This window comes from Mastigoproctus giganteus, chromosome 7, assembly GCF_048544385.1.
Source record: "Mastigoproctus giganteus isolate SK-2022 chromosome 7, ASM4854438v1, whole genome shotgun sequence".
NCBI lineage: Eukaryota > Metazoa > Arthropoda > Arachnida > Uropygi > Thelyphonidae > Mastigoproctus > Mastigoproctus giganteus.
The window spans coordinates 6,919,069-6,936,236 of NC_143581.1; the positions used below are offsets into that span (position 1 = coordinate 6,919,069).

Here is a 17,168-nt window from a genome sequence, read left to right on the forward strand (position 1 = left end):
GCTTTGGGGGGGGGGGGAGTTTCTATCAGCATGGCCTCAAACTTGTAGGTAGAAGGAATTTGTTTTGTAGAGACGAAATACATTTAAACAAAGGTGGTGGAAAAGTTTTTGCCAGTATTATTGAGGTCACCTTAAAAGTTCAGGGAAACTGCTAGTTAGGGGGGATGTGGGTAATATTGACACGTGTTTATCTGATAATATTGGTCAAAGTAACTGTTGCACATACCTCAAGAGTTCTTATCTGTTACTCCAACTGGACATATTATCTTGATGTTCTGGGGGCAGAAAAGTTTCAAGTGAGCGGGTAGCTAATACCAAGGAAGTGAGCTTAAAAAACTTCAAGGGTTGTGTTAGGATTGTTAAATATACAAGAACAGTAAGGTTTAACTGATTATATAGTAATGTTAGAAGTGTCGTCAATAAAATGTGCGAATTCGAACTGCTGGTTAAAACAAGTAATGCGGACATAATAGGGCTTACGGAGACGTGGTGCCACCCGGAAATTGGGGATGATGAGTTTCAGTATGGCTTGTATAATGTATTTAAGAAGGATAGCGTAGATAGAAGGGGTGGTGGGGGAATGCTTCTTATCAGAAGCAACCTGAGTGTGACGATAGCTTTCCCGGATTCAGATGTTTCACATGCTAATATAGAATCTGTATGGTGTGAGATAGTTGGAAACAAAGGTATAATGCGAGTAGGAGTAATCTACAGACCAGGTGATTGTGAAGATTATGACGAAAGCCTCTACATGCAAATGGAATGGGTAAGTAAGCGTCAATGTCTTATTATGGGTGATTTCAATTTGCCTCTAATTGATTGGAGTAAATGGGAAGGAAACTCAGCATGGGGAACAAAATTTTTAAATCAACTAGATGACTGTTATCTGTATCAACACATCAGGGAAAGTACTAGAGAAAAGAATATCCTAAACCTCATCATCACCCATGAATCAGATGACATAACAGGGCTGACAGAAGAGGAATCAGTAGCAGGAAATCACGGAGTTCTAGGGTGGATGATGATGAGAGAGGTAGAGGTAGTAAAAGTCAAAGGAATGGGTTTTAATTTCAGAAAAGGAAATTACGATGCCTGAAGGTGTTACATGGCCTCTATTAACTAGGTAGATATCGCACAGAGAATGAATACAATTGAACTGTGGTATGCTTTTAAAACATTAATCACAGACGCCTTGAATGAGTATCTACCATTAAAAAAAAAAAAAAAAAAAAAAAATACTCAACGAGGAGGGTTCCAAGTTGGATGAATAGTGAAGTTGCCACATTACTTGAGCAGAAAAAAGTGGCATGGAAAGGTTACAGAGCAATAAAAAATACTGAAGCCTATAACAACTACAAGATGATCTGTAATAGAGCCACAGAAAAAGGCAAAGGCAGTTTATGAGAAATCACTAGCAAACAGAGCAAAGAGGGGGGATAAGGAATTCTTCACATATATAAATGCCAAGAAGAGCAGGACAAACCAGATCAGACCTTTACGTAAGGGAAAGGGGATAGTATTAAATACACCAGCTTCCGTTGTAGATGAACTCAACAGTTATTTTGCATCGATATTTACAAATGAAAAACCTTTTGTGGCAATGGAAAATTGTGGGACCGAAGTTGAAAAATATGTAATTAATGACATTGAAATTTCGCAAGATAATTTATTAAAAAAAAAAAAAACTTTCGAGCCTACAGGCCAGTAAGGCTCATGGAGTTGATGGAATACACCCTATAATCGTAACGGAGGCGGCAAGTGAGTGCATTGAACCATTGAGGCTAATTATACGAGCATCACTAGACTCCGGGGAGATTCCCTTGGATTGGAAAAGTGCCAATGTATCTCCCATATATAAGGGTGGCTCTAAGAGTGAAGTGGGAAATTATCGACCTGTCAGTCTGACATCAGTGGTAAGGAAAATCATGGAGGCAATGATCAAGGGTGGAATTCAGGATCAGTTGGATCGAATACACTGCTCAAGGATACACTGCATGGTTTTGTCAAGGGAAAATCATGTTTAACAAATGTGGTTAGCTATTTTGAAAGGGTCACTCACGGGCTGGATTTAGGGAATAATTTCGACTTTGTTTATTTAGATTTCAGCAAAGCTTTTGACTCAATCCCACATGAGCGGTTGCTTTATAACCTGGAACAGGTTGGAATCACTGGGAAAATCCTTAGACGGATAGCAGGATGGCTTCGGGGCAGGAGGCAGAGGGTTGTGATAAATGGCTATTTCTCAGACAGGGTTGATGTATGAAGTGGGGTTCGCCTAGGATCAGTATTAGGACCACTGTTGTTTGTAATTTTCATAAATGACATCGATGAAGGGATAGAGGGCTTGATGTCTAAATTTGCAGATGATATTAAAATTGGTAGAGTAGTTAATGATCACTGTCAAGCTGAGCTTCTTCAGACAAACCTAGATAAACTTCAGGAATGGTCAGAAAAATGGCAGCTATGCTTTAATCCAACAAAGTGTAAGGTATTACACCTGGGAAACAGTAATCCCAAACTATTCACTTGGTGGATTTCAACTAAACCCAGTACTGGAGTAAAGGGCCTTGGGTGTGACGATATGGTCAGACATGAAATTCTCTCAGCATTGTAAACAGGTTCAAGGAAAGCCCATAGTATCCTATCGATGATCTATCAAACTTTTGCAAATAGAGATAGGGACCTGATAACCCCATTATATAAGGCTTTTTGTCAGACCACACTTGGAATACTGTGTTCAAGTATGGAGACCGCACCTAAAGAAAAACATCGAGCTTCTTGAAAGGGTGCAAAGATGGGTAACTCACCTGGTGAGATCGGCTAAAGGGCGTCCTTATGAAGAAAGACTTCGAATGTGTCGGTTGCAGAGTTTGGAAGCTAGACACCTTAGAGGAGATTTGATTGAACTGTTTAAGGCTCTGAGAGGCATCAGTAAAATGAATGAGGACGAAATTTTCAAGATTATAAATGATGCTAGAACTAGGGGACATAAATTCAAGTTATGGGGGAAATGTTTAGATTGGACTGCAGGAAGTTTTATTTTAACCAGCGAGTTATAAATTACTGGAATAAGTTACCTACATGGGTGGTAGAGGCTGACAGTTTGTGGAAATTCAAAGGTCATCTGGATAGTACCTTCAGGTCAGGGAAGCGTATAGGATGATAGGTTTAATTTCCTTTTCTTAATTATTATTATTTATTTTTTATCATTGTTTTACTTGTTTTTTTTTTTTTTTTTTTTTTGTTTTTTTTTTTGCTGGTGCAGCATAAGCCATAGGCTTTCTTGCCAACATTACTAATACTAATACCAAAACAAGAAATGAAAGGAAAGCATCTGAGGTGATTCAAAAAATCCAATAAAACACAACAGACCACCTAAAAACACAAGATGTTAAATGTTTTGATGATTATCAGACTCCATGGAACAAGAGATTGAAGAATACATTACATTGTTCATATATTGAAGAATATATGAACAATGTAAATATTTATAATTGAATGATATTAATTTTATGCACCTTTCACTGAACATTTTGATCAAATCTTGTATATGCAACAAGCTATGCAAAAATATATAAGATGAATCAGCCATATGTATGTGATGTGGGTACAAGAAAGCTGTTGGGTTACACAACTATAAAGCTGACCCAAGTGGAGTGCCCAAATAAATTCACTGGAAACTGTGAATAGACAGGATTGTAGAAACTTCCCAAGAGTTGTGATGTCAATATGTGCTTATTCAAGTTTCTAATGTCTTATGTTAATGAAACTTATTCAAGTTTCTAATTTTAAATTACCCACAAAAAGATGCAACTGTGGAAACACACAAGGAGATGGATCCAAATGCTTGATACCAAGAGCAAATTATCAAATAATCACTGCTAAATGACAACACAATTAAACACAATTAATCTTTCCATTTAATGAGAGAACAAGCCATCAGTGCTCTCACCATGAAAAGAATCCCATGAAGGTACAGTACATGAAGACCTTCACAGAAGCCACTGAACTCTGATATTAACTAAAAAATACAGCTGCTACTTATAATGCAGGTAAAAAAAAAAGACTGAAAACAAGTCATGTCCAGTGTCCCAACTTATTCTTATCAGTACCAGTGGGAAAGAGCATATACAGAGGAAACTTACACAAATGCTAGAATCACTCTGTTGCATATCAATAGTAGGTTGCTAGAGAAAGTGAGGAAAGCTCTCTGATCCCAATGGAGGGAACTGTGAAGTCAAAGCATATCTGAACATCTTTATTGATCAGGTACACCTGAAAATGTTGAATGTTTATCCCTACAAAGAGCAGTACTTTCAGGATGATAATGCAACCATCAACCACATTAAATGCATGAGAGTGGCACAGACTTCAAGCATCTGCCTTGGCCAGTTTAATCCCGCAGAGCATGTGTCATGAACCAGAAATTCCCGTTTGTCAGACCTCTCTCTCTCTCTCTCTCTCTCTCTCTCTCTCTCTCTCTCTCTCTCTCTCTCTCTCTCTCTCTCTCTCTCTCTCTCTCTCTCTCTCTCTCTCTCTCTCTCTCTCTCTCTCTCTCTCTCTCTCTCTCTCTCTCTCTCTCTCTCTCTCTCTCTCTCTCTCAATATACTATGCTGTTTTCATATGGTAAACTATCTGGAATTTTTACCTGCATGGGGCATTCTTTTCACAAAGAACACAAATAATCTTCTCGTAGGTACTAAAATCTTTCATGATTAGCAGTCAATTAAAATCACCAAGGGACATTATTTCACTGTTAAGAAAGTGAGATTGGAAAAAGTCAGGTATCAAAGAATTATGCACCTTACTTATCTCATTGTTTTTCTATGCACCTGTTCTGACAAATCCACTACCTTCATGGATAACTGAATAAAACAACCTATGGATAACTGAATAAACAACCACAGTATGCTGTTCTGCTGACTGAGCTATCAGTGCCAAGCAACTTACTTCAACAATCCATTTAAACTAAGTGTTACCACTTTGCTCATTACTTTTAATGACTTTCTTCTCTGTTCCTTTACTTTGAAGGTAAATCTGGCTTAATATCCAAGTTTACAGTTATCATTAATAACCCTGCCTAAGATTGGCAGGGTTATTAATGACAGAGTGCTACTACAACAGGATCTAGAAAAGGCGGGCAGATTTGGTCCTTGAGGATGTCACAGACTTTCTCTCAGATATGCCAGACAGGCTATACTGGCTACCTGGGATTCTAAAACACTGATGGAACTGATATTCGGATGACATTCAAGTCAAGTAGACCTAACTTCGACGAAGTCCAGACAGTCTGTGACAGCCAAATCCTCTGCTTGCAACCTTCACGATGGTGCCTTTACTGGCTACCTGGGAGTCTAAAACACTGATGGAACTGATATTCGGGTGACATTCAAGTCAAGTAGACCTAATTTCGACGAAGTCCGGACAGTCTGTGACAGCCAAATCCTCTGCTTGCAACCTTCACGATGGTGGAACTGTTAGTAATCCAGGGTATAACCTCCATGCACAAACACACTGTGGGTGACCATCCAGGTGTGAACCAACGTAAGCAGGGGTCGAGGTGTGGCACCCACACCACATGGAGGAATGCCATCCCTCTGCATTACCAGGTGGTAGATGACTCTTATCAATCGGTGCAATACCAACACTTTACTTATTGGAGGCATGAAGTGATGGAACCCATGATTAATCTCCAGAGATAAGTTCCGGTCAACCCTTCCCCATCTCTTCCATCATGCAGTATGACTGATGACTTTTGAGGTTACGATGAACATCGTAGCAAGATCCAATCTTCCTTACATCGAGGGTTCAGCTCTAAAACAATTTTCGCAGGCCGGACACTAGTTAGTACACCGGACCGAACCTATTGGTAACTCTTTAGGAGGCTTCTGAATCAGCTAGTGTATAATCTTGCTACCTCTGCTCTGCAAGAAAGTGACTGGAGGGAGTCCGGTTAGTGTGTATGCTGGGGGGGGAGCATTGTTGAGGCCACGTTATGTGCAGGATCAAGGTATATTCTTACCATATGTATGCCATATCCAAAAATTTCATTACTTCATACAGCATGTCCCCCAATTTTTCTCACTATTGAATACACCATGAATTGTCAAACTAATACATTAAGCTTATCTGCGAAAAGATCTAAACCTCCCAAACACTTCCTAGTTCATTTCTCAAATATACGTGGTCTCAATTCTAATCTCAACGATGTCCATTTCCACTTGCAGTCTGCCAAACCCCATGTACTTTTTCTGACAGAATCTCAGTTATCGGTTGATTCAACTACTGCTCATCTCAGTTGCCCAAATTCTTTGCTGTATGATTCTTTTTGCCTCAAAGGTGGTACTTGTGCATACGTCTGTACTGATATTCACTGTCAGAGAAATGATAATACGGAATCTCCTCCCTTCGATCTTCTCTGGCTTAAAATCTCTACCTCACTGTGTAAAATTCATCTGTTGTCTCTACCGTTCTCCCTACTCCACTAATCGCTTGGAGTTCTTTGACTTCCTCTCTTTGCAACTTGACTTTCTGCAGTCCAACTTTCCTAACAGTGATGCAATTTTCCTTGGTGATTTTAATGTTCAAAACTCCAGCTGGCTTCCTTTTTCTAGTCACACCCACCCAGCTGGTCGAGATGCTGAGGTTTTGCAATTACTATTACCTTGAACAGGTTATTTATTTACCTACAAGAATACTGGACAATCCTAACCATACAGCCAACACGCTTGATCATTTTCTCACAAACAACCCTTCTAAGTACACCGTCGAAGTGAGTGGTCCTTTAGGTACCTCAGATCACAACTCTGTGATTGTCTCTTCTCCAATAGAGCCTTTATATCTTGGCTATTCCGAACCTTACATTACATTACAATTACAATAAATGCAAAGTGGGATGACCTGCGAGATTTCTTTTCTTTTCCTTGATCGGATTACTGTTTCAAAACTTCTGATGTCAACGTTTGTTCAGATCGTGTCAGTGAAATTATTCTTGTAGAAACAGAATCCTTTACTCATACTCCACTCCAAAATCTCGTCCTTTATCTAAACCTTGGTTTTCCAATAAATGTGCTAAGGCTTTTCAAGAGAAGAACACTGCATATCATAATTGTCTTCTTTCCAATTCTTCATTTTCATTTTCTGCCTACACCAAAGCTCGCAACAATTGTAAAGCAGTCATTAATCAGTCCAAACTAGGTTTTGAAAAGGCTAATAGTAGAAAATTTGCTTCTTGCCCTAATGGCAGCCAAGCATTCTGGTCTCTTACCAAAGCTATTGGCCGCAACCTTTTGCCCATCTCTCCTCCCACCTCTGTCAAAACCAGATGGTTCTGTTGTCACTTCCTCTCTTTCCAATTTGAGTTTCTCCAGTTCAACTTTCCTAACAGTGAGGTAATTTTCCTTGGTGATTTGAATGTTTTTAAAGCTGACCTGCTAGGATCCCATTTCTCTTCCAACTCATGTATTAATGATCTTGGTAACACACACCAAGCTCCATTCAATTCTTACTGTAGTCTTAAGTCAAAAGGATGTCAGAAGGATTTTCACGAATCTTGATGCTAAGAAAGCTCCAGGTGCTGATGGTATTTCTCCAGTTCTCAAAACCTGTGCTCCTGAACTTACTCCTGTTCTTTGCCGCCTTTTTTTTTCACTTTCTTATTCCAAAAGTGTTTTTCCTTCTGCTCGGAAAATTGCTCATATTCAGCCAATTCCGAAAAAGGGTGAAAAGTCCCTCCCATCCAATTATCATCCCATTGCAATTACTTCTACTCTTTCTAAAGTAATGGAGAAATCAATTAACAGCCAACTCAAAGTTCAACTTCGATAATTCAAAATTTGATAAATTCAAAGAATTTATCTTGGAAGCTACTAGGCTTTACATACCAACTAAAAAATATTGTTCAAGGTTTAGACCTAAATGGATGTCAGATGAACTAATGAGACTTATGGCAGAGAAGAAAAATGCATGGGATACAGATAAATTAATGGGTGACATGGAAACCTATGATAGATATAAGCTGGTCTGTAACCAAGTCACAAAGGAGATTAGGCAGGCAAAGGCAGATTATGAGAAAACTTTGGCAATGCATGCAAAGAAAAACAACAAAGAGTTCTTTACCCATGTAAACTCTAGAAGAAAAGGGCAAATAAGATTGGTCCACTGGATATTGATGGTTCAACTGTTGATGATCCTGCTCAAGTGGCTAACAAACTAAAGGAGGATTTTGCATCTACATTTACCCATGAGGAGGTATTCAGGGAGGGGAATGCCAGATGTGAAGTAAACTCTGGCAGTGAGCTAGATGATTTTGTAATAACGGAAAGGAAAATGGAGGAGAAATTGTTGAAAATAAACATAAAAAAGGAACTCACGGTGGATGGGATCTATCCAGTTATATTAAAGGAGGCAGCAAAGAAAGTAAGCAAACCCTTAGCCATAATTATGAGAGCTACTTTGGACTTAATATAGAGGTACCCATAGACTGGAGATGTGCAAATGGGACCCCAATTCACAAAGGAGGATCACAGGACGACACAAAGTAATTACAGACCTGTTAGTTTAACTTCTGTTCCAGGAAAATTAATGGAGGCACTAGTTAAAGAAGCACTCCAGGATCATCTAGACAAGACTTCAGTTATAGCTCGGACACAGCATGGTTTTGTTTAGGTATCCAATCATAGATCAATACTTCATAGTATCCAATTAAATTGGTCTTGCTGACCAATTTGATTGGATACTATGATGTGGTCACAAAGAAACTGGATGCAGGGAATAACTTTGATATCATATTAGCATTAGCAGAAGCATTTGATGCAAGAAAGCAAGCTTATGCAGCATCAGCCACAAAAAAAAAAAAAAAAAAAACCTACTTCCACTTCACCCCTCTGTTCGTTCAAAATACCTGTCCAGCTGAGCCTTAAACTTATTTAGGCTATCAACCTCCACGACAAGGGATGGAAGTCTGTTCCACCAACCAACCAACCACCCGCTGGCTAAAGACAAATTTCTGCACGTCTATCCTACATCTGTCTTTCCTCAATTTGAATTTATGCCCTCTCAGGTGATTATTCTGAGCAAGAGGAAGAATTCCATCAGCATTGAGCATGCTCAAACCATTCAAGGCTTTATACACCTCTATCAGATCACCTTGCTGGTGCCTAGTCTCCAGACACTGTAATTTGCAAAACTTAAGCCTTTCTTCGTAAGAGCACCCCTTTGTTCCATTCACTAATCTTGTTGCCCTTCTCTGTACTCGTTCCAGCAGCTCTACATCCTTCTTGAAATGAGGCCTCCAGACCTGTATACAGTACTCTAGGTGTGGCCTAACCATTGCCTTATACAAGAAAATAATCACCTCCTTATCCCTGCTGGAAAAATTCCTGTATATCATTGACAATACTCCATGAGCTACTCTTGCAGCCCGTCTGCACTGCTCAGAGAACTTCATATCTGCCTGCACAAATACCCCCAAGTCCCTTTCATTCTCTACCACTGTCAGTGTAGTATCACAGAGTTGATACGTTGCTCTGGGTTTGCTGTTTCCCATGTGTAGTACTTTACATTTGTCAATGTTAAACTTCATTTGCCACCTCTCAGCCCATCTGCTCAACCTTTCCAGATCCTGTTGCAGCAGCATAGTGTCAGTAGTGTCCTTGACAACCCTGCCAACCTTTGTATCGTCTGCAAACTTCGACATTAAGCTTGATATACCACCATCAATATCATTTATAAATACAGAAAACAATAATGGACCCAACACTGAGCCCTGAGGGACTCCACTAATAACATTAGTCCACGATGAGCAGTGTCCATTGATTACCACTCTCTGTCTTCTCCCCCTCAACCACCCCTTTATCCATAGCAGCAATTTGCCTCCAATGTCACACTGCTCCAATTTGTGTAGCAGTCTTCCATGTGCAACAGTATCAAAAGCCTTTCTAAGATCCAAGTATATAATATCAAAGCTATTCCCTGCATCCAGTTCTTTTGTGACTGCATCATAGTATCCAATCAAATTGGTCAGGCAAGACTTCCCCTTAACAAAACCATGCTGTGTCCGAGCTATAACTGAAGTCTTTTCTAAATGATCCTGCAGTGCTTCTTTAACCAGTGCCTCCATTAATTTTCCTGGAACAGAAGTTAAGCTCACAGGTCTATAATTACTTGTGTCAGCCTTTGATCCTCCTTTGTGAATTGGGGTCACATTTGCACATTTCCAGTCTATGGGTACCTCTATATTAAGTCCAAAGAAGCTCTCATAATTATGGCTAAGGGTTTGCTTACTTCCTTTGCTGCCTCCTTTAATATAACTGGATAGATCCCATCCACCCCGGGTGCCTTTCTTGTGTTTATCTTCAACAATTTCTCCTCCACTTTACTCCCAGTTATTTCAAGATTCTGTAGCTTACTGCTAGAGTTGAATACACCTCTGGCATTCCCCTGGCTGAATAACTCCTCATGTGTGAATTTCGATGCAAAATATTCATTTAGTTTGTTAGCTACCTGAGCAGGATCATCAACAGTTGACCCATCCATATATCAAGTGGACCAATCTGATTCATCCCCTTCCTTCTAGAGTTTACATAAGTAAAGAACTCTTTGCTGTTTTTCTTTGCATCCCTTGCCAAGGATTTCTCGTGATCTGCCTTACCTCCTTTGTAACTTGGTTGCATATCAACTTGTATCTATCATAGGCTTCTGTGTCATGTGTTAATTTGTAAATATCCCATGCATTTTTCTTCTCTGCCATATGCCTCATTAGTTCATCTGACATCCATTTTGGCCTAAACCTTGAACAATATTTCTTAGTTGGTATGTAAAGCCTAGTAGCTTCCAAGATAAGTTCTTTGAATGCTTCCCATTTTTAATTTGCTGTTGGTAACATCATCAGTTGGTCCCACTGTATAGAATTTAAATACAGTCTCAGTCCATCGTAGTCGCCTTTATGGAAGCAATAACCCTTCCCTTTACCCCTAATGGTAGTTACCTCTTTGAGTAAATCCCACTTCAGCACACTGTGATCACTGCCACCTAGTGGTTCATTTATCTGCAGATTCTTAATGCATGAAGAATCACTACTGATAATCAAATCAAGAGTATTACTCCCTGTAGTTGCCTCCTGAACATGCTGATATAGAAAACAATCATCCAATAAATCCACAAAAGCCCTGCTTGTGTGTGAGTGACCAGCTCCCAAATTCCAGTCAATATCTGGGAAATTAAAATCTCCCATTATAAGACTCTCTGATTTACTGGCCCACTATTTCCCTGTACAGTTTCTTATTATACTCATCAGAGTCATTAGGCCTATAGCACACTCCTACTCTCAATTTTGATCTCCCAATGCTTATGTCACACCAAACTGACTCAACACTGCACTGTCCAGCGATGTCGACTGGCTTCACTTCCTTGGTTTTTATGTGTTTCTTGACTAATAGCATAACCCCTCCCCGCTTCGTATCCTGTCTATCCTTTCTGTAGACATTGTACTCGCCAAATTGCAGTTCTGCATCCCTTATATATGTGTGACACCACGTCTCTGATATCCCAACAATATCTGCCTTTGATGTTTTGAGCAATACCTCAAATTCATCAAATTTGTTTACTAAACTCCTAGCATTGGTGTACACGCAAGTATGCTTGCACCTGTTTCTATTCTTAGCTACCCTAACACAACCCATGTGTTTACTTGTACCGCAATGGCTCCCAGCAGTCTCTGAAATATCATGCATCTTGTTTTTCAGGCTTCTGCTCATTCTAATAGAAGCTGTGCAAGAATCTCTTTCACATCTGCCTGTGGCTACTGTCAATCTATTGGTCATTGTTTCCCCCCAAGCTAGCAGTTTTCCGACCCACCTAACACTGCCTCGATAGCATCAGCAAATATTCTTGCACCCTTTCTATTTAAGTGTATCCCATCCCTGTAGAATCAATCTCTCCTGTTAACAAGTACAGTGCAGGCTGAAAAAAATTCTACCCCTTGAGCCTTGCACATATTTGGATCTTAGAAAGGCTTTTGATACTGTTGCACATGGAAGGCTGCTGAACTAATTGGAGCAGTGTGGCATTGCAGGTAAATGCTGCTATGGATAAAGGGATGGTTGAGTGGGAGAAGACGGAGACTGGTAATCAATGGACACTGCTCATCGCGGACACGTTACTTTTCTTCCAAACAGCTGTTCACTCTGTACAAATTGCAAATCAGCCCTACCATGGAATATTGTTCCCACATCTGGGGTAGTGCCACCAAAACCTTTCTAAGGCTTCTAGAATCTATTCAGAAGAGGGCAGTTAGGTTAATTAATGACTCCTCTCTAACAGAGTCTCTCCATTCTCTGTCTCATAGACATACTGTTTCTGCTGCATGCCTTTTCTACAGATACTTCCATGGGCAATGTTCTTCTGAATTGGCTTCTATAATTCCTGCTCTCTCTTTCAAAACAATCTGAACACGTGCCGCCACCAGCCAACATCCATTTACTGTCCAACTTCAAACCCACAGAACCAACTTTTCATCTTCCTCATGTATTCTTCAACCACCGTTTTCTGGAACAACCTTCCTTCATACATATATTCCTGAAAATTACAATCTACAGGAATTCAAGTCTAATATCAAAAAATATCTTCTTTTATCTTCTCAACCTTCAATGCAAGCATGGTACTAAGGACTACAGGTTCTAACACCTCTCGTGTTTGGCGTTTTCATTTAAAAAAAAAAAAAAGATTGGCTGAGAAGTGGCAACTGAAATTTAACATTGACAAATGCAAAGTGCTGCATATGCGTAGAAGTAACCCCAGAGAAATGTACCAATTGTATGGTATATTTAGGGTGGTAGAAAATGAAAAAGATCTGGGAGAGTAATTGTGCAGTCAGATATAATGTATTCTGAACAGTGCAGACAGAAATTTTGTTAGTAGGGAAAAGGTGGTGATTATCCCTTATCCTTTTGTATAAGGCAATGGTCAGGCGATGCCCTCAGTACTGCATACAGTTCTGGAGGCCTAATTTCAGGAAGTATGTAGAGTTGCTTGAGCGAATACAGGGAAGAACTTCTTAGCAAGAATGGCTTAAGTTCCACAAATGTCATTGTCTGGACACTAGACACCTTGGAAGTGATCTGATTGAGGTGTACAAGGCCTTGAATGGGTTGAGCAGGCTCAATTGTGATAGGATTCTTCCTCTTGCTCAGATTACGAACCTGACGCAGGAGCATAAATTCAAATTGAGGAAACAGTTGTAGAATAGATATTTGGAAATTTGCCTTTAGCCAATAGGTATATGTTTGCTGGAACAAACTTCCATATGTCGCTGTGGAAGTTGATATCTAAAATAAATTCAAGGAGGAACTGCACAAACCTTTAGAGGGAATGGATGTGTGAAATGGGTTCCTCCCCCCTTTGGCTGATGCTACATAAGTTTCCTTTATTGCATCACATGCCTCTACTACCACTATTACTACTATAACTTTTAAAATTAACATTAGTAGAGGCATATGATGCAAGAAAGCAAGCTTACAGCATTAGCCAATAAAAAAAAAAAAAAAAAAAACCATCAGATCACCTTGCACGTGCCTAGTCTCCAGACCCTGCAATATTCAGAACTTAAGCCTTTTTTTGGTAAGAGCATCCCTTTATTCCCCTCACCAATCTCTTTACCCTTCTCTATACTCTTTCTAGCAACTCCACACCCTTCCTAAATTGAGGCCTCCAGACCTGTAAGCAGTACTCAAGGTGTGGCCTGACAAGATCCCATGACCTGCTCTGGCAGCCTGTCTGCACTACTCAGAAAACTTCATATCTAACTCACAATTACCCCCAGGGCTTTTTCATTCTCCACTACCCTGAGTGTAGTACCACACAGTTGGTAAATTTCACATGTTTATGCCATTTGGTTATTGCCCAAATGATCAGTTTCACAATCATCACCAGACAATTCTAATAATAAAATAAATCAAATCACCAAAAGTTCACATGCCTCCGTAGCCAGGTGGGAAGGAGCAGCAGTGCGTAGCACATGCTTCTTGATTAGACCGGGGTTCGAGCCAGTCACCACCAAATGCGGAAGATGCGGAAAGGTCAGGCAATGACCACCGTATATCCCGGAGCAATATGGCGTTAGTTGCTAATGCTCCTAAAAAAAAAAAAAAAAATAAATAAATAAACCAAAAGTTCACAGTTTAAAAGTGGAGCATTGCAGAGGTTGACTGACTTGGTGATGAGAGTTTACTTCTGTACTAGACTCATACGACACTATGCATGAGAGTCTGGTACAGAGGTGGACATGAAATGAGTCACCAAATATATTACATTTGAGTTAGATCAACTTAATTGGCTGGTAAATGTATTTTTAAACACTATTAGATTTTATTTTTATATATTAATGACACTGCATTAATCTGCCACTTTTTTAATTTGTATTTTAAGAATTATTTTCATTTTTTAAAACAATTATATACTCATTTTGTCATTTTTCTGCTGTTCGGTAAAATATAATTTATAAAATAAATAATAATAATAATATAGTCTAGGAATGTAAGGCCAGGAAAGTATGAAAATTCTACAGGAAAGAACGTTTTCACTTTGAAAAGCATAACACATACACCAGATTAAGGTATGCCACTATAGTAAAATCACTGACCAAGAACCACAGAACCTCAAGATCAAATTCAGTGCTTTGCTAGATCAGTTTTAGAAAATATGAGGTTATAAAAAGTCGCCATTATTCAGAGTTTGTTGTTTTGTTGTTTGGTTTTTAGGAGCATTAGCAACTAAGGCCATATTGCTCCGGGATATGCGGTGGTCATTCCCTGACCTTTCTGCATCCTCCATATTTGATGATGCCTGGCTCGAACCCTGGTCTAATCAAGAAGCATATGCTACACACTGCTGCCCCTTCCCACCTGGCTATGGAGGCGCCATTATTATTCAGAGTTCTCCACTGAAATATTTAATTAATCAAAAGCTAGGAAAAATTATCATCCATAGAGTGTTAATGAAACATGAGTGGACTAGCCATGTTTAAACAGGATTTTGACACCACCACACACCTCATCTTACCCCTCAACCTGATATAAACATCACCTTCCCCACCATGCATCACTAACACTATGTTATGCTATTGATAACTAACTAACCAATCATTTTACGCTTCAACCCACCATGCAATAGCCAAAACAGTACCTTAGAATAAGAGGCAAATTCTGACTATAGATCTTCAAGTCTTTGTAACTCTGCTCATCCCATCAGACAATTACTGTCATTTCTTCTGTACTGATGTGACAACTCTCCAATATTTTGCAATTATAGACTGTAACACACTGGGAAATTTTGCTGGCAAGGCACAGAGCAAACACAGGCCCCTTTAAACCATGGAAGTTATTTTAACTTTTCAATTTAAATATAATTTTGCTGGTTTGGTTTATAGTCTTAAACTATCCTTTTCATATGCAAAAAGAGAGTAGTCCGATTTTAATCATTAAGTAATTAAAATTAAGGTCTGACTGCTGTAAGTGATATGGGTAACAATTTACCGTTGAAGCAGTCTGAATCGATATGAGTTGAAATTCCCTGTATTTCCACAGTTTAATTTAGCACTCTTCACCTGTCAAGAGTGGACCAATGCCTACCTGGGAACACTATTCTCAGATAGGCATTCGTTAAAAAGTGACATGAATATTTTTGTAGTGTTTTTTGAGGGAGAAAAAGTTGTTGTTATTTGGTTTTTAGGAGCATTAGCAACTAAGGCCGTATTGCTCCGGGATATGCAGTGGTCATTCCCTGACCTTTCCGCATCCTCCGTATTTGGTGGTGACTGGTTCGAACCCCAGTCTAATCAAGAAGTGTGTGCTACGCACTGCTGCTCCTTCCCACCTGGCTACGGAGGTGCCGCGAGGGAGAAAGAGTACATGGCAAATGATCCACAATGGATATTTCTAAAGAAGAAAGAATTCTTTGAAAGAATTACAGTAATGCCCTTTATTCTAAAGAATGTTATTATGGTCATAAAATTCATTTTCAATATAAAGAAAGAAATGTTACCATCTTTAGGTGGCTCTTCCATATCATCTAAATGAACTTCATCTGAACCAATATCTTCCACCTCCTCTTTTACAGAAGGAATTTGAGTCAATGTTTCCGCAGTTGGTACAGACGACACTACTGTTCGCTGGCTATCAGTTCCAACACGTCCTACCGTGCCTTCTGACTTTTGAGAAGCCTATAAATAAATATGCATTAAGAAATTTTCTAAATTTCAAATATTTCATTTTTAACATCTACATTATTCTATACTTATTTATGTAATCGTATTTATGTCAACACGTATAGTTTGGTTACATATAGTAAATTAAAGTCTACAGCAGCATTACCCAAACTGTTCCACGGAACGCTAGTGTGTGTTCCATGAGATGTGAACAAGTGTTCCGTGAAAAATCGTAATTAATAATTAAAAAATAAATAAATGAAATAAACGAATTTTGCATATTTGCAGCATACACCACTTTTGTATATCTGTCTTTCCTCAATTTCAATCTATGCACACTCAGGTTCTTAATCTGAGCAAGCAGAAGTATCCTATCAGCATTCAGCCTGCTCAAACCATTCAAGGCCTCAATCAGCATGCTGCAACTTGCAGAACTTAAGCCTTTCTTCATAAGAGCACCCCCTTTGTTCCCTACGCCAGCCTTGCTGCCCTTCTCAGTACTCGTTCCAGCAATGAGTACAGAGAACTGCAACAAGATCGGTGAGAAGAGCAACAAGACTTTTGAGCTGCAGTCACCATTTTGTAAGGGTGACTAGAAATCTCAGACAGTTTTTAAATTGTGTGCAGTGAGAATTTCACATTAGCATTAGCATTTTAGCATTAGTAGAGGCATTTGATGCAAGAAAGCAAGCTTATACAGCATCAGCCAAAAAAAAAAAAAAAAAAACCACTTCCACTTCACCCCTCTGTTCTTTCAAAATACCTGTCCAGCTGAGCCTTAAACTTATTTAGGCTATCAACTTCAACGACAAGGGATAAAATATGTAGCACTATATTAGATTAGTACAGTATTATCAATTAATCAGTAAAATTTATTCATCGTATTAAATTCGATTGTTAATAAAATTATACTTAAACGGAATCATGACCTAGACTAGAGCAGCAAAGCAACGATCACCGAATAGCC

General features: G+C 39.2%; 1 protein-coding gene across 1 annotated transcript in view; it reads right to left on the reverse strand.

Moving 5' to 3' along the window:
- The window catches only part of LOC150082462 (piezo-type mechanosensitive ion channel component-like), an 861,219-nt gene that overhangs the window by 239,933 nt on the left and 604,118 nt on the right, over nt 1-17,168 (reverse strand). Inside the window, 1 exon segment of the mRNA XM_090377768.1 lies at nt 16,039-16,216. Within this exon segment, the coding sequence (XP_090233894.1) occupies nt 16,039-16,216 (178 nt within the window).